At 35.7% G+C, this 24,761-nt stretch overlaps 1 protein-coding gene and 1 pseudogene across 1 annotated transcript; both read right to left on the reverse strand.

The window, feature by feature from the left end:
- Positions 1 to 7,338: 7,338 nt before the first annotated feature.
- Positions 7,339 to 8,274, reverse strand: LOC119809705 (olfactory receptor 146-like). Its single transcript, XM_038322739.1, has one exon. The coding sequence runs from the start codon at positions 8,272 to 8,274 to the stop codon at positions 7,339 to 7,341; it is 936 nt and encodes a 311-aa protein (XP_038178667.1).
- A 6,070-nt stretch (positions 8,275 to 14,344) lies between these two features.
- LOC119809336 lies at positions 14,345 to 15,292 on the reverse strand (annotated as a pseudogene).
- Positions 15,293 to 24,761: the final 9,469 nt, after the last annotated feature.

The following is a 24,761-nucleotide window of genomic DNA, read 5'->3' on the forward strand; positions in this document are numbered from 1 at the left end:
TTGATCTTTTTCTGATATATAAATTAAATGATTTTTGTTTCTAACAACAGTCAAACATAAAAGAGGATTAGTCAGGGAAAGGGGGAATAGACATGAGAGGGATGGGAAGAGATAGGTTTAGAGTTAAGAACAATCAAGCTGCAAAACTCATGTTCTACATGTACAGAACTGTCAAAGTACAAATGTTATTTTTCAAAAAGAAATCTAGCAGTGTGAGAGGTTTTTGGGTGTTCACTAATATGAAATGTTTAGAAGCTTGAAACTGGATCTTAGATTTATTTCTTAGCCCTTGACAAGACAAGACAAATACACATGAAAATCAAAAGATACAGGGGGAAAAAAGCAGAAGCAGAAAAGGTTGGCAGATAGAGTCTGTATGTTCTGTTTAATTTGTTTTAATTTTTTTCTATTCCAAGTTTGTGAGATCACTTGATTTCCACTTGTCTCCTGACTACCATAAGTCAATATCTCCTTATTCCAAAGCAATGTGAATGAAGTGTGTCCACAGACCATCCTGATCTATTATTAAGTATAAATTGTTATTCAATTATATGTGACATAATGAATACCCTAGGATTATAACAATTAGGAAAGAAGGAAAACAATTTTCTTTAACTGTAGAAAATATAATATCTTACCCCAAATCTCAAAGGCATTGGTGATGCTAATAAGACTTCAGTAAATGACTGAAAGATAAATTAACCTTCAGAATTCAGAATGAAATATTTCTAGCTACAAGACATAAACCCTGCTGGAAGGAATAAGGAGACAGGGCATTTGTGCATGCTTTAAACCGAAGTGAAGATCTTTCTCTAGGGAAACTTACTTACTCCTAAAATATACAAAAATAGATATGAACAAGTGAGAACTTAATTCTTGAATAGAATGAATCAACATTCAAAAGTACTAATTTTTACAATTAATTTACAAATTTGATAGTATACTGACAAACTCCATATTAAATGTTCTGAATGTCACCATTAAATTTTTATGTTTATGAGATAGCACCATACAAATTTTTGAGGGAAGTTGAAATACAAGAAACTACACATATGTGAAAAGGAAAAAGATTATTTTTGACACATTTATGAATTTTGGAACTATTGCTGCAGTAAAAGTAACAAATACTTGATTATGCTTCATGACTAGTCTTTTAGTCATGAAAAAAGACAAGAGCTGATTTTCACATTATCACAGTGGGATTAGTGATTGACATTTCTATAATTTCAGGTAGATAGATATTTTATTAAGATATTATTAGCTTGTTTATTCAAAATAATAATTTAAATATTTATCTACATATCTATTTTTATTGTTCAGAATGCTATTATATGGATTTATTACCATCTAACCACTTACTTATTGTCAATCACTTGAAGTCTTTTAGTCTATTACAAAGTTGTTATCGGTTCTATACTGTTATAATCATATATGTTATTTAATGTAAAAATATCTAGCTGAAATATTTGTAAATTATGTTAATTTTGTTATGTTAAATTTTTAGCCATTCATCTAATAGCCAATCTGATCCTGAATAAGGTAAAATTAAAATTGGAACAGTTATAGATAAGAGTTGTCTATTTTAAAGCCAAAGCGGATTGCATATTTTTATTTTAATTTTAACAGTTCCGATATTGGATATTTTATACTTTTGACCTTACTTATAAAATATAAATCAGTTTTCATGTGTGTACTGTTCCTTTATTTCATTCTATCAGTTCTGTTCTTATAGGTAATATTGACCGGAAAGGGCTTTACTCACAGGACACCACTCATCTCTACTGAACTAAAGGGTGTGGATATAGTTTGTTACCATTAAGGTCAATCAAGATTTATTCCCCTGTATCGTGAAAAAATGAATATGTTATCAATAACATTGGTGACTCTGTTATGGTACAAAACATCTTTTCTGTCATAATAAAGGTAAATTTCTTCCAGTGCTGAGGATTAGACCCACTGTCTAATATCACTAGGTCAGTACTATATCACTGAGCTCTAGAACAGGCTCTGGGTTTTTTGAGATAATGTGTCACCAATTCAGGCTGACATTGAACTTACTATCTTTCTCTTACTGATGATGTGCAACCCACTTGGTTGGTTGCAAGAGCACTGGACTGGAAGTACTTGCTACTTTACACTGCTTGGGACTTTCTATGGTATTGTAAATGTAACCGAAGTCATGCTTTGGGTTCTGAGATTCGATGTATATACAGCTATGTTCATGGCATGCATTTTCTTTCAAGTCTTGAACACCATCATTGCCCACTAGAGCATTTCTTGCAGATGCCCAAGGGAAGTTTTTTTATGATTTAGTTATTGCTATCCCCGAGGGACTAATTAGACTTAAGTTTACTACATTCTTCACCAAATTTAAACAACAGAGTTTTGGAAAGAGAAGGAAAAAAAAAGTGTTTTCCAGTGTGCCAGATTGCCTGATAGACTAATCTCAGAATGGAAAGTTGCGTTGCATTTCATTCATGTTTAAGTCTTTGCTTAGGACAACATTCCCACGTCAATTAGATAAACATTTCCATGATTCTGTAACTATATAAAATACACATTGTAATTTAAAATAGAATTTAATGAATAAGACAGAAATATTCAATTACCCTATGTGTCCCTATAATAAGGCACACTAAAAAATGTTAATGCAGTATATTCAAAGGAAAATTATAAATCTGCACTGTGGATATATACTTTGAAATGAAGATAGGATTGATTGATTATTTTTAAGGTAATGCAGTATTATCATAAGTTCAATGATTACTTTCACCATTAATTAAAAGCATCCTTTAGCAGGGAAGGAAAGTAAAGCACTGATGCTTAATAACTCAAGTACACAACTGGGGACTGATCCAAACCAGGTATGATTCTAGATCCAAGGCCTCTTAACCATCTGTGCTGATAACTGTTATTATTGACAAATGTAAAACCTGATGTATGATACCCGAAAAAGTCAGTAATGATTCCAAAGAGTAAATAAAAACACATGTGAGATTGCTTAAAGCTTCCATTTCATTGCAGAATAACAAGGAAGAAAAATCGTCCATGAAATAAACTGTCCTGGGAAGGAATGAATTTGACCATGCTGTAAGTTTTTAAGCATTTCCAGCATGATTTCTTTCACGAAAGAGAAAGAGAGAGAGAAAGAGAGAGAGAGAAAGAGAGAGAGAGAGAGAGAGAGAGAGAGAGGGAGAGAGGGAGGGAGGGAGGGAGAGAGAGAGACAGAGAGAGAGACAGAGAGAGAGAGAGGGAGGGAGGGAGGGAGAGAGGGAGGAAGGGAAGGAGAGAGAGTTTTCAGATTCCATTACCTATGGTGGAATGCAATTCTCAGCCTTAATGCAGTGGCAGGAGGGTCTGGATCCTCCCTCAATTTAATGGGCCAGGCTTTGTTTGCTCCCTCTGGGAACCCTAATCTTTGAGAAAGAATGGATAGGGGATAGACTGGAGGAGGCCAGTGGAGATGGGAGGAGGGCTGCTGCAGGGAACTGTGGTTGAAATGTAAATGAAACTCAAAAAAATCATAAGAAGAAGAGAGATTTTTATTTGGAATGAGATAATCCTGTTCTCAAATAATTTATTGCAGAGATTGCTTGATTTTTGGTACATATTCCATGTTTTGAAATATGTTAGTAGGAACAATGCTTTGGTCTAAATGCTATGTTTAATTATAATTCAAATAATGTTTTTCTTTCATGGAGGGTTTACAGTAAGAACAGTCAAGCAGCTTTTTAACTCATGTAATTTGAAGAAATAGCTGCATATCTAGTGAGGAAATCTAGGACATAGCTGAATCAGAATCGCCCAGGGTGAGAAAACACATGAGGATGCTTTGTATGAAGACCCAAACAAAAACAAAAGTTACATTGAAAAACAATGACAAGAGTTTTAGCCTAATGTTACACATCTATTAACTATCTTAGCACAATTCCATAAAACTGTTTAAATTCATTCTTAAGATTTTTGCTTAAATATTTATAAAACCATTTTCAAACACTTTATTTTGCCTATAATCTTACCTTCTTATAGATAACTCTCCCATCACTACTCACTGAATTTCATGTTCTCAAAACACCCTCTCTCAAAAAATCAAAACAAAAGTCAAAATAAAAGAAAAAATGAACACAATTATGAAGTCCATCTGTGTTAGACAACTGTTAATGAGCATAAAGCTTGACTGGAGCATGGTTAATAAATTTGGTGTGAAAAAAAATTCACTCTCAGATTTGGAACTGCTCCTTCAATAATTTTGGTAAAAATACGTTGTGCCTTTATTTGTGTTTCTTCTATGCCCAAGGTTTATAGATTCCATGTTTTATAGGTTCCTATGACTTTGTTCATGAGTTTTATTAAATTTATCAATTTCTTTGGCTAAGGCATCTACTTCTTTGTTTCTGATACTCATATTCTATTTTCCACTTGATACATTTCTATTGTTATGACTTTTTATTGAATGTTTTATTTGATTTGTTGAATTTTGCATTTCAAATTTTATTTAATTTGGGTTTTCTTCAGAATTTCTACCTTTTAATTAATTAAATTACATTTCATATTGTTAGTTGTTTTACCTATTTCCTTAACTGTTTGTATTTTCCTAGGCTACATTTTAGGAATAATAACATACTTGGATTCTTTGATCATATTTATAATTTTATTTTGCATTATTTGCCTTTATTTTCATGTACATCATTTTTTATGAAAATAAAGCATTTTGTTGTTGTTGTTGTTTATGTTTGTGTGTGTGTGTCTGTGTGCTGTTCATGCTTTTGCTATGAGACAGGTAGCAAGCTATTTTTTGTCTGAATATCTTTGGACCACCAGCCTGTATATAATGACCCAGAGACTAATCATTAATTACAAAAGCTTGAAATTAGCTTAGGCTCTCTCCCAAGTAGTTCTTATAACTTAATTAATCCATATTGTTTTTATTTCTTTCTGCCACATGGCTCCATTGCCTATTTTTAGTATAACACATCCAACTTGCTCTGAGTCTGCTGAAGATATCACACACCTGCATGCCTCCTCCAAGCTTCTCTCCCTTGGTACAGAAGTCCCACCCTTAAACTCCTGCCTAACTATTGGACCTTTTGGCTTCTTACTACAGCAGTCAGAACAACACTTCTTCAAACAGTGTACAAATATCACACAGCACATGGTCATCTGGAGTCAAGTCCTTGGTAGTGTCTCTTGGATTGAATATCTGTCCAGTCTGTGTGGTATGGTTGTTGGGATCTCTGTTATTTCTTAAAGTTGTCAGGTTTTTTAGCAGTCAGATGGTTATATTTTCTCCCATGCATGCTGAAATCCTAGGGTCATGCTGAGTGATCCTGTGATAGCCGTCCCTTCCCCTCACTGGATACAGAAGCAGGATAGCTTCTTTCCCTCTCACAACATGGAAAGATGGCCCCACCTTTCACTGTGGATGTGTACTTCAGCTGAGCAGCACACTAGAGCAGACCCTGTTGTCGGGGATGCAGAAGAGCCGACCCTGAAGACTGAGCTGAGCTCTCTGCTGTCATCTGTCTTGCGGTGGTTTGAGTGAGGGAAGGAATGCCCACCTCCACCCCCCCATACAAGAGAGTCTGCACGAGTGGGAGAAGTCGCCCTGCCCCTCAACAGCTACAGCACACAGGAGAGCAGATGCTTCACCCTGGCAGGGAAGCACACTAAAGCTAACTCTACTGTCAGGGATGCATGTGAGGCAGCCCTGAGGGTGAAAGAACAGGAGAGCTTACCAAGCCCCCCATATGACCCCACCCCATCCCCTGCAGCTATCCATAAAGAGGGCCTTGCATCTTTTCTGGGCAAGACAGTGAAGCTAGCCCTGTGGTGTGAAGAGGCGGTGAGCCTCATCTGAGGTCCTGAGAGCAAGAGAACTGGCCATACCCCTTATTGCAAGCTGATTTGAGTGGGCTGGCTGAGGCAGTGCTGAAGGTGGTGAAGACGAGAAAGCTGGCAGGATGACCAAACCAGCTACCACCCAGGCTCAGGAACAGGGCTCTGAGTTAGCCTCGCCCAACATCTACCTTATCTACTAAACTATCGAGCATGTGAAAGGGAGGAATGTTAAAGATCCCAAACTGCAGGATCTCAATGACAGTAAGAGTCCATTTTCCATGGTGTAGAAGAGGCTAGAGGCATCGAAACCAGACCAATGACTCATGAACACTGGCAAGCAACGATTGAATAAGAACTAAACAAGGAGCTGTATGACCTGGCCCATGGACCGCACTACAGCTTCCACAACAAGATTCTACGCACCCCATTTCCTTTCCTGCTTTTGTGTTTGTTTTGTTTGCTTACTTTATTTGGTTTTGCTGTTGTTTTTCTTTTACTTTTCCCTTTGTTTGGGGGGTAGTTTTAAGGGCAGAGGGCAGGTGTGGGAAGACAAGAAGATACGTGGGATCACGATTATGATGTAAAATCTGCAAGAATCAATAAAGGTTTTTTTTTTTTAAAAGTGATTCTAATTAAGTCAGGGCAAGGTTCACCTTCTTAGCACAATAATGAGCCAGTGGTATTAGGGTGTTCTAAGTGTAACCTTCAGAAGTCTGTGGGGGGTATACACAGACGTCTCTGTGTTCTTCAGGTGAACAGGACAAGGATCATGGCACTAAGAAGAACAGGCTCTGTCTAGATATCATGTGCTCTAGGCTGTGGCCAGAGGGGAAGAGGTGCTGTTTTTACAACACCAAGAAAGACAGTAGCTCATAAGAGACGATACCTGAACTTACCCTTTGAACTCCAATGCATGTGTGCACTTTCACCCACATATATGGAGTCATACTCATTAACACAAAAACATACACATAAGCACCCAAAAATAAAATAATAAAATAAGTTTAAAAGGTATTATCATACTTGTGTTATGATGTATTTCAGAAAAAAAACTCATTTTTAATATTTTTATAACTTTATCAACATAAGAAGGCTTGCAGTTGTCTTATAGATGCTAGAAGAGTTTGTGTAATTTATATATGCTATATTTTAATCATATCAGAAAATGTTGAATGAAACAGGGAATGGTTAACAAGCAGCAACTGTGTTGTTTACATAATTACTCTTAAATGCATATATCATGAAAAAATAAATATCAAGAAAATTATTAAGTGCTGGTAGTAGCAAATACATTCCAGATATTAAGAATATAACAGTGACGCCAATAAAATAGATCTGAGGGGAATATTGGGGAAATAGCATTAAGACCATGAAAAAGAACGTCATAGACTCTTATGAATTGAAAAAATTACACAGACTTACTAAAATAAGTCATATCCAATTCATAACATATTGTAGCCACAGATTAAGAGCTAGTGAGATATTTCACACATTATTTTTTCACAAGAATGATCTTCTTTCTATCATTTTCTTCAGTGCAATATTGACATCCTTATTCCTCAGACTGTAGATCAAGGGGTTGAGCATGGGAACAATGATGGTGTAAAATACAGAAGACACTTTGCCTTCATCCATGGAGCTGGAAGATGATGGGTTCAGATACATAAATGCAGCAGAACCAAAAAAGATAGCAACAGCTGCGATGTGGGAGCTGCAGGTGCTGAAGGCTTTGGACCTGCCCTCAGTAGATTTAATGCGGAGGATGCTGATGATGATGAAAACATAAGAACTAAGGATGGTCAGGGTTGGGGCAATGATATTAATGCCACTAAAAATTAGAATCATCAATTCATTAACATAGACACTAGAGCACGAGAGTTTAAGGATAGAAATAAGGTCACAGAAATAATGATTGATCAAATCAAATCTGCAGAAATGAACCCTAAACATACATCCTACAAGGGCTGATGCGCAAGCCACACCTATCATATAAACTCCAAAAACAAGAGAAAGGCAAGCCTGTTGAGACATGATGATACTGTAAAGCAAGGGGCTACAGATGGCAACATAGCGATCATATGCCATTGCAGCCAACATGTAACATTCTGAAATAGCAAAAAGAAGAAAGAAGTAAAGTTGAATCATGCACTCAGGGTAGGAGATGTCATTCTTTTCCACCACAAAGTTCACAAGCATTTTGGGGGTAATAACAGTAGATTGGCAGAGATCAATGAAGGACAGACTGCTGAGGAAGAAGTACATGGGGGTGTGCAGGTGGGAGCTGAGCAGGATCAGGATGATCATTCCCAGGTTTCCCAGCACTGTGAGCAGGTAGATTCCAAGGAAGAGGAGAAACAGAGGCAGCTGCAGCTCTGGTTGGTCAGTTAACCCAGAGAGAAAAAACTTGTTCACTGTGGAGTGATTACCGTTTTCCATTCTCTCTCTTCAGATTCTGAAAGGAAAAAATATGGTCTTTTGAGAGACATAGTTGCTCTTCTTTTAGAGGAGCCTCCTAAAATTACCTATGTTCACTTCCTTCTGTACAATCTTCATATGGTGGAAGTTATCTAACTTATCTACTAACCTTTAGTTGCAAAACTAATCATGTTTTATAGAAAATATTTAATTTGTGTTTGTACTGTTGAAAATTTTTATATTGTCTATTTTCTATAATCAACATGTCAAATCTTTGAACCTAGTGTTTTCTAATCCACATCATTTACTAAAACACATATTTGGAAAAATGAAGTAGCTTGTTTGAATCATGACTTTAAAATATCTTAGAGAGAATAATTTCATTTAACTCATAAATGGAAGAGACTAATCTAACAAATTTTTGTTAACTATATTCAACCAATTGTTAAGCAAATGACAATTACTGACAAAATTCTGGTAACAATGCAATTAGTGTCCCAATTTTTTTCTTTTTCCTTTCAACTTCTTTGAATTACAAGGTGTGAAAAGCCGAAACAGAAAATGAATAGTTACAGATTTCTTTCCTTGTTCTGTTATAAAGTGAATACATATATTAACTATTTCAAAGAGTAAAATTTCATAATGAATTAAAAGTGAATTATTTTTGTTTGAAGATGATATGATTATATACATAAGTGACCCCAAATTTTCCCCGAGAAACTCCTACAACTGACAAACACTTGAAGTCAAGTGGCTAGATACAAAATTCACTTACATAAGTCAGTAGCCCTCCTTTATAAAATAACAAACTGACTGAAAAAGAACTGAGAGAACAACATCTTCTACAATAGCCTCAATTAATATAAAATATCTTGGGCTAACTCTAACCAAGCATGTGAGAGATTTTCCTGTATTCAAGTATTTGAAGACAGAAAGTGAAGATAGAAAGACCTCCCATACACAAGGTACGTGGGTTTCACACAGTAAAAATGGTCATACTACCAAAGCAATCTACAAATTCAATGCAATGCCCCTCAAGATTCCAACAAAAATTCTTCACAAATCTTGAATGGACAATTCATACAAAAACCCCTCCAATTCAATGAAACAATGAAATTCATAGACCCATAGAAAACAAAGGGAAATGTAGACTTCTTCATGAAAATACAAATCTTATAACAAATAATAGTCTATTACTATAGGTTGGCCTAATACCTTATTGCAAGTAATATCTAAAAAGTTCTTTGATATGGCTTCTCAGCTCACCTACTATTCTATTGGAATACAGCCAAGAGGTCAGAATGATGACTGATGGCTGAACCAATGGGCTTCTTAGTGGTCACCATTTGCCATAGCTGTGCCCCTCATCCCAAGGTTTTGCACATGCTTGAACTTCTTCTGTAGTCCATGAACTTAGCAAGCACTGATATAAAGCTATTATGCTACATGTCACAGCTTTACATGTGGCTGTTCTTGCTAAGGAAAGTATATTGGCATGATGAAGCCCAGAAGTTGTAGGGTGCTTGGAAAATCTTTTAGGCGATATAATTAGTATGCAGCTTATGTGTTGTAAGACAGTTTATGAAGTTTGAAACCACAGAAGTTACAATCTTTACAAATCATAAGGAAAAATTATGTCCGTTTGATATTTTAAAAGGGAACAAGTTACTTATCCCTGCTCATTGACTTTCATAGGCTTAAATCTCGTGATAAATTGCTTTCAAAGATACAGAGAAAAGACTCCATTCATTAATTTTGTGAAGACACAGGTGTTCAGTCACATTGGTCCTGGTAAGTTCTTCATGCATACCATTCACCTCCTCCATCTGTGGTGGAAGCAGATGCCTACGTAAAACTCCTATACTATGTGACAGTCATTTTATTTTATACATTTTAGTTTGCTGTTCATTCTACTTTCAAGAATGTCACCAAGCACTTTTTCTTTGTTATCTGGTAAATACATATTTCCTTTTATACCCATTCTATAACCATGGTTGACATGCGGTGATTCTCCATAATTGTGTATTAAATTAATCTTTCCTATAACCTGCTCAGAGTGTTGTAAGTATTCTGAACTGCACACTTGCTTCTTGGTCTGTCAACCACCCTACTGACCAAATGACAAGTTGGACTTATTTGCCTATTTCCCCAGAAATACAAGTATGTCACAATGCAGGTTTATAAAGGTCCTTTCAGCAATAAGTGAAGAATAAGATTCTGCCTGTCTTAAGACAGGTATTGCTCCAGACATCAGAGTCCAAAATGACCTGTGTGGTTATATGAGACCAACACACTCACCTTACTTCTGCTCCAATTCTCAATTTCAAGTTTATTTGCCAATTGCAAATGGCACTGATCTTAGAATTGGGAGAAGTATGCTTCCAGCATTCTACAGTTAATATTGGGAAAGCCAGACCAAAGTCATCAATGGCAACAGTACCTGTGAGCCCGGTCTGTATCTCTTGTCAGCATCTTTCAGTATCATTAAGGTTATACCTCTGCAGATTTTATTTCACATGTACTGTAACTAGAGCAGCTGTGAAGCACTGAGATGAGTTTGTTCTCTTTAGGTACTGTCTGTCAGCAAATAAACGTTCCCCATGGACTCTCATTATTCTAGAAACATGCTCCTGAGAAAAATAAGTAATTATAAATACAAACTCCCTATCTGCTTAGTTATTTTTCAAATTGGTCATTGTCATTTCTAATCTTTCACATCCTATTAAAGATTTTGAGTCTGTGGATCACTAAATAGCTTTGTTAAAATGCTTACTCTGATCCAGTAGATGTGAATGGGGATGAGATTTTATATAGTTCTAAGGAACCTCTAGCTAATACAATAGACAGATCACACACTGAGTAATCCAGGTTTTACAGGAACAATGCCTTTGCTGATGAGTTATATCTTGTTTATTATATGTTTAATGATTTAAAAAAAATTAACAAATTCCAGGAATGCACACTGATTACTCCAGATAAGCCATAAGCAATAGGTAGAGTGGGTGCCTGAACTGGTCTTGACAGATTGGTCAGATTGATGACTATCTTAAATGTCATCATTGAACCTTCATCCAGCAACTTGTGGAAATAGGGGCAGAGACACAGTAGAGCTCTGGGTTGAGCTCTAAGGGTCCAGCTGAAAGACTGGGAGGCATGAGAACATAAGCAAAGAGGTCAAGACAATGATGGGTACAACCCACTGAAAGAGTTTACCTGAGCTCACCAAATCCAGCCAGACAGGGAAGAGAACAGCATATGACCAAGCTAGACCCTCTGAATGTGAGTGACAGTTATATGACCAGGACAGACTGCAGGGCTACTGGCAGTGGCAGAGGGCCTATCTGTACTGCTTGTACTGGCTTTTTGGAACCCATTCTCTTTGGATGGATAACTTGCTCAGCCTACATACAGTAGGGGGGCCTTAGATATTCCTCAATGTAATGTGTCTTACCTTGCCTTGTTCCTAATTTACAGAATCCCAGAAAATAAGAGAATGATCTAAATGAAGGGGATTATGGGCACCATTAGTACTATATAAGGAAGATGAGTTATTCAAGACTTGAATAGTTAGAAACCAGAGCAATCCAAATTCTCAAACTATTAAAATCTTTGAAAAACTAGCCTAATTATTTTCTATGATGATAAATTTATTTTGTTTTCCTAATTTGTTCCTTAATTTCCTTCTATAAGCAACAAACATAGTATATTCTCATATTAAAAATTATCCTATAAAAGATAGTTAATACTTTATGCCATTCAATATTGTGCACCAGATTAATGTTTTTAAATTTAATATAATGTTGGTTCTAATTTGCATTGGAAAGAATTATAGATAACAGACATACATAGCCTCAGAATTCAGGAAACAATTGTACTAATGTGCATATTTAGCAAGTCAGTAACCTATGTGAGATAGTAGAAATTCTATAAATTTCAAAAAACCTTAAAGTATTATTTGGGCAATAGTAGAAACAATTAAAAGTTAGTTAGTGATATTTACATGAATGTATAGTGTCTATCTCCAAGAATTCTGCATATCCCATTTTTAAGAAGTGTTGGGCTCTTGATTTACATTTTATTTATTTTTACTAATATCATTAATTTGTATACATATATATATATATATATTATTTGTAGTTGAGTATGTTATTTCCACCAATGCACAATAGATTGAAATAATAATTGCCTAAATCTTAGAGCCACAGAGTCATGAATGCTTAGACATATGCTGTTACAGTGAGATAACTATATGCTGTGCTAAATTTGACAGGTAGCTAGTTTCAGAGTCCCCAGTGGTAGTTCTAGAGTTGTGAGCATTTTATTTATCTCTCTTCCTTCATCTAAGGCCCTGGGAAACCTTAATATGGAGGTTCTAAAAGCTTGTGAATAAAAAATAGTAGACTAACTGGAGAAGAATCTAAGTATTTAGCTAGTCCACCAAAAATAAGTAAGTATAGAAATAAATAATAAATAGATAGATGATAGATAGATAATATCAAGTGCAAAATATCTGTCCTTGATCTGTGCTTTTAATAATTTAGTGTTTTTCTGCTTCTTGCCAACATTTATTCAAGTTTATTTTACATATATGTCACTGAATATGCACCGCAAGTTTTTCCTGATATTATCATAGTGGAATTATGTTCTACTTTGGTATGGATATTTTTCAGGAATACAAGGCTTTGTTTTGTTGTAATTAACACTATTCCACAAATTTACATTGTTGAATCATGAAGTATCAAACTCAGTATTTTTAAGTTTACAAACTTGATAACCAAGAAAAACTAAGTGTCACTTTAAGGACTTCTTTATGAACAGGTTTTAATCAACTCAGAATCATACATTATCTCAATTGACCTGTTTGCCAGAGAAAATTCTGCCCAGACTAAAAACCTTTTAGATTTTATGTAAAATAGATCAGAATGTCTTTACTATTTAATGTATCCTTAAAACATACACACAAATGAACTGAAGTCTATATTTTTTTTAAATTTAGAATTTGCTGGTTATTTGATTTTACTACATTTATTAAATTACTGAGTGCTTGACCTTAAAAAAATTGATTAACAAAAAACGTTACTGAATTAAAACTAGTTTAAATATAGTGGTAGCTCCTTGTAGTGATATCAAACCAGTAATAAATGGGCAAAGTACGAATATCAGAAGCATCTCTAAGTATTTCATGAAAGAATAAGGAAATCATTAAGGGTGTATAAAATTTGACAAACCATTCTAGCACTGGGACAGCAAAAGCTTTACAAACAGTAATTTCTGCTTAGTTGCATTGGTGACAATGAGCGGCTAAATCTCAGAAGTGCAAACTCAAATGATCAATGGAGAAACCACAAGGATACTGGCACAAGCTCAACACATAGAAGTATCTATACAAATTTTGAAATTGAAATCAGGTGTTTGAAATAAATATATATTAAAAACACATAATATCCATTGAACAATAGTCAGCAAGTGGACTTTTTCAGAGTAGGATTTCCAGACTATAAATTACAAACATTATAGTTCTATATTATAACATATTTATATATAGTTATTTATTATAGTACTATATCCTTACACCTATTTGGATCTTAAGTGTCAAAACATTTAAAATCATATCCTTTTATTGAAAATAAGAAGAAAAATTTCATAACCAATCTACAAAGAGATGGAAAGTTGATGGCATTCACATTAGGTAAAGAAGTTGATGCCATTCTCAGTATTTGTTTACTACAGTCCTCTATGATGTATATAGAATAACTTTATATAGGAAATAGTAATGCATTTGGCCGGGAAGTGGGGGTGTATGCCTTTAATTCCAGCACTCAGAAAGCAGAGGCAGACAGATCTCTGTGAGTTGAAGGCCAGCCTGGTTTATAAGAGTTAGCTGCAGAACAGTCCTCAGAGCTACAGAGAAAACCCTGTATTGAAAAACATAGCAAAAAAATATAAAGAAGAAATAATAATGGGCAATTATCAAAATGCAATATATTAATATGTTATTAGTGTTTAAATATTAATAACTGGATTAAAATGAGCAATATGGGGCCAAACCATCTATCAGCTGATGATTCTATACTAATAAATAAATCTTAGTTTAGTTACATGAATGATTTCTGTCTAGTATTTTCTTCACTGCAACACTGACATCCTTATTCCTTAGGCTGTAGAGCAAGGGGTTCAGCATGGGCACAACAATGGTATAAAAACAGCAGATGACACTTTCCTTGTTCCATGGAGTTGATTGACGATGCTGTAAATACATGAATGCAGCAGAACCAAGAAGACAGTAAACAGCAGAGATGTGAGAGCTGCAGGTGCTGAAGGCTTTAGACCTGCCCTCAGTAGAAACTAATGTGGAGGATGCTGGCAATGATGAAGATGTAAGAAGTAAGAATAGTTAAAGTTGGGACAACAATGTTAAAAAGTACCAAAACATAGTATCAACAACTCATTAACATAAGTGCTAGAGTGAGCAAGCTTTCAGGAGGGGAAGAAAGATCACAGAAATAGTGGTTGATAACATCTAAGTTACAGAAACTCAACTCTGATCATAAAGCCTGTGTGAGCTGATGCACAAAGCACACCAATAATATACACCCCTGAAATCAGGGAACTGTTAAGTCTGATAGGACATGGTTACATTGTAAAGCAAGGGGTTACAGATTGCAAACATAGCGGTCATATGCCATTGCAGCTAACATGTGACACTCTGCAATGGCAAAAATGAGAAAGAAGTATAGCTGAGTCATGCATCCAGGGTAGGAGATGATATTCTTCTCTTTCACAAAGTTCACCAACATTTTGGGGTAATAACTGTGGAATGACAGAGATCAATGAAGGACAGAACTGCTGAAGGAAATAGTACATTGGTGTGTGCAAGTAGGAACTGAAGCCCAATCAGGGTGATCATGCCCAGATTCCCCACCACAGTGACCACATAGATTCCTAGGAAGAGGAGGAAGAGAGGCAACTGGAGACCTGGATTCTTTGACAGCCCCGTCAGGATAAACTCATCCACTGTACAATGATTTCCTGCTGCCATATCCTCTGTTCAAATCTGAAGAAGAAAGAAATGTAAGTCTGTTATAGTGCCTCTTATATTTTTTAATTTATAGAAGAATTATGTATGCATATAGCTTTCAGCTATATGAGATTTGAATCTCTTTATGATAATCAAACCTAGAGAAATATATGTAAATTAACTTTCTTAATTTAATAATTAATTGTTTAAACTTAGAATACATACTACATAAACTACTGCTTCTGAGCAGTTTAAACATTTCAGTGAGTTCACAGCAATGAACTTAAAGCTTGCATCTCCTCTCTGAGGACTACATCTCAAAATATCCTAAGGTTTTATGGATGCTGCCAATGGAGAAAAGCAAGAAATAGTCCCAACCAACTACAGATGTTTGCTCCATAACAATTGCAAGCATGGCAAGATGTCCTCAAGAATGCAACAGTGGCACTGAAATCATGGTGGTAACCAACAGCTATCTAATTGGACATAAGAGCTATGCAAAAACAGGCTGGGTAATGTAATTTAGCCGAGTTCTCATGCCTCATGTAGTCATAGACCCTAGAGGAGAACCTAATACTCTACTAATTCCATTTTCTTAACCCAATATATTTCTAAATGCATTTGAAATACTTATTCTTGCAACTACAGGCATATTTAACTCACTTTTCACTTCAAAGAAACTTCTTTCTGTAGCAGATAGACCACTAGAAAAAAATCATAACATATCAAAATGCAGATAACTACCTATAAGGCTCCCATCCCCAAGCAATGCATTTATAACATGACATCTACCCATAAGACTCAGGGCACAAATCAAGACAGAGTGAGTAGATTATAAGAACTGGAAGACCAGGAAGTCTACTCTAAGAAAGTGTCATCTGTAATGACAGGGTAGCTACACCCAAAATTTCTCTAACTGTTTTTGTCTAGACAATAACATCACAACACCAGTTGACATGACAAGCAGGTGTGAAAAATAGTATCAGGCTTTTCTGCCTAGATAAAGAATCACAGCAATTAATAACTGGTGAGAGAGGCAGAATCAGTTTTGTAAAGGGTTGAACCTCCTAGAAGTTATATAAACCCAGTGTTTATTCCTAAATGCTCATAAACAATGCTGAATGGTTTCAGTAGATTTGTGTATATGTATGCACATGTGTATACATACATGTATTTGTATATGCATGTACATGTATGACATATACATGTATGTGTGGGCATATGTATGTGTGTGTATGATAAATGTGAAAGAGAAATTTGTGGGCAGAAGATGTGAATAGAAATGAACTCATGCATTAAATTAACAAAAATCTTTTAAATTAAATAAAAAAAACTATATTGGCGCTTACAAATTTTAATACCTATAGTCTATGTCAAGAAGCAAAAGTGACTGACAATCTGAAAGAAACCCTTGCTATAGGCAAAGGATTAACTATCCCAAACTCTCCCAGGAATGAACAAATGAACAGAGCTCTTTTCAGACATTATGTGTGTGTGTGTGTGTGTGTGTGTGTGTGTGTGTGTGTGTGTGTATGAAAGCTGATATTTCTAAATAGTTATTTGATATTTTTATTAATTGAGCTTGGTATTTTTCATTTTCATACATGTAAAATTATGCTTTAGTTGTTCTTTTCTTCTGTCTCTATCACCTACTCCCTGTCATCTATAGAATTAATTTTCCCACATTCTTGTGTTGTTGTTTTGTTCTGTGTATCATCCACTAAGTTTATCCAAGGCCATCTGGATGGCTGTAGTTCTGAATTGTCCAACTGAGTTTGGAGAGCTCACTGATGAGTACACAACTTAAGATAATATCTGCTTCTCACTCAGACATTTTTGGTAGCCTTGAACTCAGCACTGAGGGCTAAGCTTCAGTTGCAACTCTGCTACGCAGAACAGATTGTTGCCTGAGTCAGTCTTGTGTATGCCCAGTGCAGGCAACCAGAGTTCCAGAATACAATACTAGTGTCCCACCCCAGAGATGGTATTTTCTGTTTAATATTATTAAATTTAAATAACATCTACTTCTGCCATAATACAATCAACTAAATAGACAAATCTACAAATAGGCCATCCATTGCTTCTGAACTGATTCTTGATAGTATATGAATCCATGGTTAAATGTTGAGATACAATGTCAAAACACCTGTCTTCTTACTCAAGTCCAATCATTTACCAGTCATGCTTTTTTGTTTGTTATTTTTTTATGATTTGAGATAATAACTGCATAAAGTAAATCGTACCTTCACAATAAACAACTAGATGTGGTAAGTCAATCAGAAAGCAAGTAATTCTTGAGTGTGGCTGTTACTAATACTCTACCAAATTTTAAAGCAGTCATTACTTGAGATTTATCATAGCATGAAAAGCAACAATATACTGAGGAAATCCAGACTCTAATATTATGCTCTGTTAACATAATTATTACTTGTTAAGATATTTTATGTGTTTTGATTTTACCTTGGGATGGAAAATTTCATTTTCTTCAAAAACAACTTTAAATAATCACTTTTAAAGTTACTGGTTTTGCTTAGCTTTGTCTTTAATTGGTAAATTTGTTCATATATTTTCTTTATAAGAAAACAAGTTATTTTTAGACATTAAATAATTTCTTTAATATTTTCTTTTAGATATTTTAACCTCAACTTTTTTTAGATTATCTCCAAGTTTTCTTCAGACTTATTTGTTATACCTTCAGGAAGGAGAATGTGGCTCACACATTCTATGAATGTTAAGAAAAAGTCTAGACATAAAGCAAAGAAAAAAAACAACAACCTACAGTCTACATCCTCAGAAAACCTCAACAACAAAGAGAACCCTAAGAGATATACATGCATCTACAAAGCAAAGAAAAAGACAAGATCTCCTGAGTAAATTGGGAGTGTTTCTGGCATCACAGGAGATGGGTAGAAGGGGAGGGGTAGGAAGAGAGGAGAGCAGAAAAAAATGTATAGCTCGATAAAAAATATAAAGAACTACCCTCCCACAAAGTTTTGTCCATTCCAAGGGTGGTCAGATCTGGTTATGTCCATACACCACACACACACACACACACACACACACACACACACACACACACACACACAAACACAAATTTAAAGAAGATGTTATGAATTTGGAAGAGATCCAGGTAGGCATAAGAGGAGTTGGAATAAGGAGGAGTGATGTGAACAAAATTCTCAGAGAAAAGAAAAATAAAAAACAGCTTGCTATCCCAGTGGCCTAAAATAAATCTTGCCCTCAATAAATCTTTCTTTCATATGTACATAGAGCTCCCAAAGCTAGTTACTTTTCTTGCTTCAGTTTTAAAATATGAAGTAAAAATCAAGAGTTTGAGAGGAATAAAAAAAAACAATCAAGACATCTCAGAGGAAACATTTGTTCCTCAAGACCTAATATAAATTAAAAGATTCTTTTAAAACTCAAAACTGATAAGTTTTCATAGTCTGAGAAAACTTCAAAATGCAGGCATAAACATTTATAAAGTCATCAACCATTTGAACACACCAAAGGAGAAAAACACACAAGTATTTTAACAGAAGTGACAAAATCTGCTAAAATTCAACATCCACTCATGGTTTTAAAAGTACTCAGCAAACTAGAGCTTGAAAGGTTCCCATTTACAGAAGAGGACCGTAAGTCCAGAAATTAAGGTGTAGTATGGTGCCACTTACTGTCAAGATGATAGTCATGGGTTACCCAGTGCAGACAGGGGTTTTCAAATGTAAAGATAATAAATGTTGGAAAATAATAAGAAAGATAAATGAATAACTTCGTGAATTAATTGAATACTGAAGGTATTGAGGACTATTTTTCCCAAATGCTCAAAATGATTATTGTAGGCTCTTTCATCATAGTTTGGGATCAACACTCACCCTTCTTTTCTGAAAATCTTAGAATCAAAGTTTTCATGCCACATGCAAAATCACAGATGCTGATGTTGGGGATCACAGGTACTCAGCATCCTACCATCTTTATCAATAAAAGCCAAGACATAGTCCTCAGTCTCAGCTTTTTGAAACTGGTTTAGTCAGAGGTGAGCACCCCCAAAAGCTTTTTTAGATTTAAGATAGCACATACACTCACCTTCATACTCTCAAGAGTGGTCCCTATTGTGTTCTGATGGTTTACCCTGAGTCTATAATCTCAACTACCAAATAGCACGAAAACACATTCTCCAAAGATTTACAGTGCTCAGGGAGAAGACGCTTGAAAAGAGGAGTAATTGCCTTTGCAATTCCCACTAGGGCTAATTTTTTACTTTTTTAATAATATATTTTTCATTATTTTAAGTTATAATGTAATTAGTTCATTTATTCTTTCTTTTTTCTCACTCTGACTTCTCCTAAGCAGCCCCTTACTGCCTCTCAAATACATGGCCTCTTTTTTTTTTTCCACAGAATTTATTTTTATTGTTTGGAAACCTCATGCATGCATATAATATGATGATATCTACCTCCTCCTATTAATCCCATTGTAAGCTCAAAAATTTATGCATTCTTTCTTCTTTTAGTATTTTAAGTTTAAAGTTATTTAAAAATTTTAATGTATTTTCTTTAAAATATAACTATATCACTTCCTCCTTCTATTTTTTTCTTCTATTAATCCCGGGTTTTTCTACCACTTTTACTTCATAAATTTATGCATTTTTCCATCTTATTTTTAATATAAAATTAATTTTTAATTTTGTTTACAAATTTTAAAGCATTTTCATTAAAATATAATAACAACACTTTACCCATTTTATTTCCTTACAGTCCATCACAACTCCCATCACTAAAATTACTTCCATGTCCCAGGCCCCATTTTCAATTCAGAAAATCGAGAAAAAAAATAAAGTGGAGGTGGGTTCCAAATTGGGAGTGGTAAGGGAGGAAAGAACAGAAGATGGTGGGAGGAGGTACAAAGAACACCAAGGCTGAGTGGTAAAGTCCCAGGGAATCAGAGAATCGTGATTTTATATTTATCTAAATTATACACAGTACTGATTAGTATATGCAAGTACATATACATACATGCACACACACACACATACACACACACACACACACACACACACACTCCCTACAAATATATGGGATTATTTCAGTTGCTCTGACAATGTTCCTCACAAGAACCAGAATGTAATAAAAAAAAACCAGGACCAGGCATAAGACACATCTTCCTAATGATTGGTGAAAGTAGTCCATTCTTTCTTCTCTCTCCCCATCTCCCCTTACCCACACCCCATCCCCACCCCCGTGTTCCCAACTTTTGCCTGGCAATCTTGTCTACTTCCAATATCCAGGAGAATAACTATATGTTTTTCTTTGGGTTCACCTACTTATTTAGCTTCTCTAGGATCATGAATTAAAGACTCAATGTCATTTATTTATGGCTAGAATCCACTTATGAGTGAGTACATACCATATTCATCTTTTTGGGTCTAGGTTATCTCACTCGGTAAATTGTTTTCTATTCTCTTTACCAGTTATAATCAACCCCTACTTGATGTCCCTAACCGTGAGGACAAAATTCTTGGGAGAGGAGATGTCATCTTCTAGAATTACTTCCAGCTGTCATGGAGGCAATGGTGTTTCTATGGGGTCCTGTAAAACTAAAATGATCGTCAAGTTTCAAGATTACTGTCTTGTATAATTAATAATAGTCTCTGAGAAGTCAATAGAGTTTTTCTGAAATTCTTGTTTGTAGTTCTGCCCAGAATATTGTAGGAAGTTGCAACAACTCTGCTAACCAAGTTGGAATCATTTTGGGCAGCTGGTACCCCAAACAGATCTTGATTAGCGCTATCAGCATCATGATGTCATATCAACCAGGTGTAATCATTATCGTGGGGCTCCATCTTCTTCCTGGAAACTTCAAAGATTACTGTAGGAAAATATATGAAGGGAGAATGGGAGGATTGGGGAGAGCTTGGGGGAATGCGATGGTTGAGATGGAGGAAGGGTGGATATGGGAGCAGGGAAGTAGATATCTTAATTAAGGGAGCCATTTTAGTGTTGGCAAGAGACTTGACTCTAGAAGGGTTCCCAGGTGTCCACAGAGATGTCTCCAGCTAGGTCCTTGGGCAGCAGAGGAGAGGGTGCCTGGACTCACCCTATACTATAGCCACCCTGATGAATATCTTGCATATCACCATAGAACCTTCATCTGGCGATGAATGGAGATAGAGACAGAGACCCACATTGGAGCACTGGACTGAGCTCCCAAGGTCCAAATGAAGAGTAGAAGGAGGGAGAACATGAACAAGGAAGTCAGGACTGTGAGGGGTGTGTTCACCCATGGAGACTGTAGGAATTATCTAATGGGAGCTCACCAAGGCCAGCTGGACTGGGACTGCATGAGCATGTGATCAAACCGGACTCTTGGAATGTGGCTGACAATGAGGGCTGACTGAGACAGCCAAGGACAATGGCACTGGGTTTTGATTCTACTGCATGATCTGGCTTTTAGGGCAGCCTAGTCTGTGTGGATGCTCACCTTCCTAGACCTGGATGGAGGGGGGGAAGACCTTGGACCTTCCCCACCAGAGCAGGACCCTGACTGCTCTGGACTGAGAGGCAGGGGAAGGGGAGGGGGGAGGGGAACCGGAAAGTGGGAGGGGAGTGGAGGGGGGGGAATTGGAAGGAAATTTTTTTTTTTTTTTTTTTTTTTTGGTTTTTGAGGACAGGTTCTCTGTAGCTTTTTTAGAGCCTGTCCTGGAACTAGCTCTTGTAGACCAGGCTGGCCTCGAACTCACAGAGATTCCCGCCCTGCCTCTGCCTCCCGAGTGCTTGGATTAAAGGCGTGCCGCCACCACCGCCCGGCGGAGGAAATTTTTAATAAATAAAACAAATTAAAAAATAAAAAACCTTTTAATGGTAAAAAAAAAAAGTAGTCCAAATAAATTCCTAGAAAGAATACAAACTATTTCTGTTGCCTATAGTTGCATCTCACAGGTTGAATGGTTGAATGTGAGTCCCTATTGCTGAAGAAACCATTTACCTAATACAATGACTCAGATGATCTAATTTGAAAGCCTCTTTTTTTGCAGTATAACTTCCACTGTAGCAGAAAATACAAGTATGAGCTTCCTAAAGAGCGAAACAGTTAATTGTCCTACCCATCTGTGGCACAAATGAACCAAAACAATGACAAACATGCAAGGTATCTCTAAATGTACACTAGTGGCACTCACATGTTAATGATAACCAATAGCTTTCTGCTTGGTCGTAAGAACAGCTCATTAAGAAACAAATCATTATTGGTATCAGAAACCTAGCTAGAATCTTGGAGATAGTGAGCTTGTGGATCTCAGAAGAGACTCCACCAACGTGAACAATAGAGCAGCACAATTTGTCTTTCATTCTAAACCTCATCCTTATATCACTGGTAAGTGTATCTATCAACTCTGCCCAATAAGTTTCTCTTTACAGCAAATAGAGACCATCTTAGGAATCCACAATCAGACCCAGTACAAAGATATGCAGATCCCGGGGAACTCAGTCCCAATGTATACATGTGTATCATAGCTCCTGTATGTACGGCTCCAAGCACAAAGCAGAAGAGGATGAAGAATGATTATAAGAAACACAAGAGAAGAAATGTGGTGTGAAACAATCTTTCCTAGAAATGGTTGAATAAACAAAACCAGAACAATGGCAACATCAATAGAAATGTTAATTCAAAATGGGGGCAATCTTGCAGGTTCCTGTATCTAGACAAATAATTGTAGACAACTAATGATCCCAAAAGAGAGAGAATTAGCAACTTGTATTAGCCTTCAAACTGGTAATCCAGAAAAAGTGATCAGCTTGAAACCACAGACTCAGCAAGTAGTTGTTGTTCATTTTTGAATATGTGTTACAAGAACAATAAAAGAAAAACTGATGAAATATTTCTATCATCATAAACTTGCATATTAGAGGCAAATATTTGCACACAGTCATCATAGGAAATAAAAATAAACTGTGAACCAGACTCTCTGAATGTGGCTGACAGCGGAGGAGGACTGAGAAACCAAGGACAACGGCAATGAGCTTGAACTCTACAGCATGGACAGGCTCACTGTGAGCCTTGTCAGTTTGGTTGCTCACCTTCCTGGACATAGGGGGAGTTGGGAGGACCTTGGACTTAACATAGTGAAGGGAACCCTGATGGCTCTTTGGCTTGGAGAGGGAGGGAGTGGGGGTATGGGTGGAAGGGAGGGGAGGAAAGGGGGAGAAGGAGGAGAGGAGATGGAAATTTTTAATAAAGAAATGAGAAAAAAATAATACAGTTGTTACACTGAAGAAAATGTTTGATTTTCTTACCATGTATAAATCCTTGATTTTTGTACATTATTCAAAACCCTTTTCTATTTTATCTTTTAGTTAGGTTGACAAGTGTGTCCATTTCCCTGCCTCAGACACTGACTGATGTCACTAGACTTACATCTATTTATCTGTCAGCCTTTCCAATGTTTTAGTATACTTTAATAATAATGAGGTTATGATTAATGCTTAACTTTTGAAGCTGCTTTTTAATCAAAATGTTTTTTTCCCAGAGATAAAGAGGAAAACAATGGCTATGCTGGTACTCATAGGCACAAAATAAACACATATCTGTAACTATGATTTAGATATTAAAGTGAGAGAAAGAAAACAAGATAAACAACACTTAATATGTTGCTTTCCAAAGCTATCCACTTTGATGAAAATCTCATTATTTTGGTATATTTTTACAGTTAAATAAAATACCATTGTCTTTGGATATATATATATATATATATATATATATATATATATATATATATATGACTTGTATTGCTGGATCTTACCAAAATAGCTATATTTTTAAATATCTGAAAATTTTCAACAAATATGTTCTACAATGGCTGAATTAGCTTACTGTCCAACCAGGAGTGAATAAGAGTTCCTCTTTACCTAACAGTTCCAAGTATTTGTAGATTCTTTCCTTTTTATTTATTAAAATTTATGTGTTTGAGTATTTTTCTTACTTGTATGTATGTTGCTTACATGCAAATTTGATGCACGAAAAGGCCACAGAAGAAGTTTTGTTCCTCTAAACTAGAGTTACAGTTTATAGAGTCATACTTAATTAAAGTGGGTTAAAATCAAGTGGTTAACACAGACAAAATCTATCCTTGTTCAAACTGATTGATCATGAATTTAAGTATATGAATATACCAAACTGTGAGAGTTGTGCCTGTTGAAGAATTTGCATCTGCCTATAGTTGACTGAGTGAAGAGGACTTTACAACTGAAACTATATACAAGCTAGAATGGGTGACACTTTGAAATAGTGGATGAATGCAACAAATATTCTGAAGAAGTTCTAATTATATAGACCTTATGTTCTAAGGTGTAATCAACCATACCTATACATGAGCTTTCAAAATCAAATAAATCACAAGGTATATAAAGATGTTAGAAAGTAAGGGGCCACACATTTTAACATAATAGATATTATTTTTCTCTATTGCATTTTGATAATAAACATTAGAAATATT

The sequence above is a fragment of the Arvicola amphibius genome, chromosome 3, assembly GCF_903992535.2.
Source record: "Arvicola amphibius chromosome 3, mArvAmp1.2, whole genome shotgun sequence".
NCBI lineage: Eukaryota > Metazoa > Chordata > Mammalia > Rodentia > Cricetidae > Arvicola > Arvicola amphibius.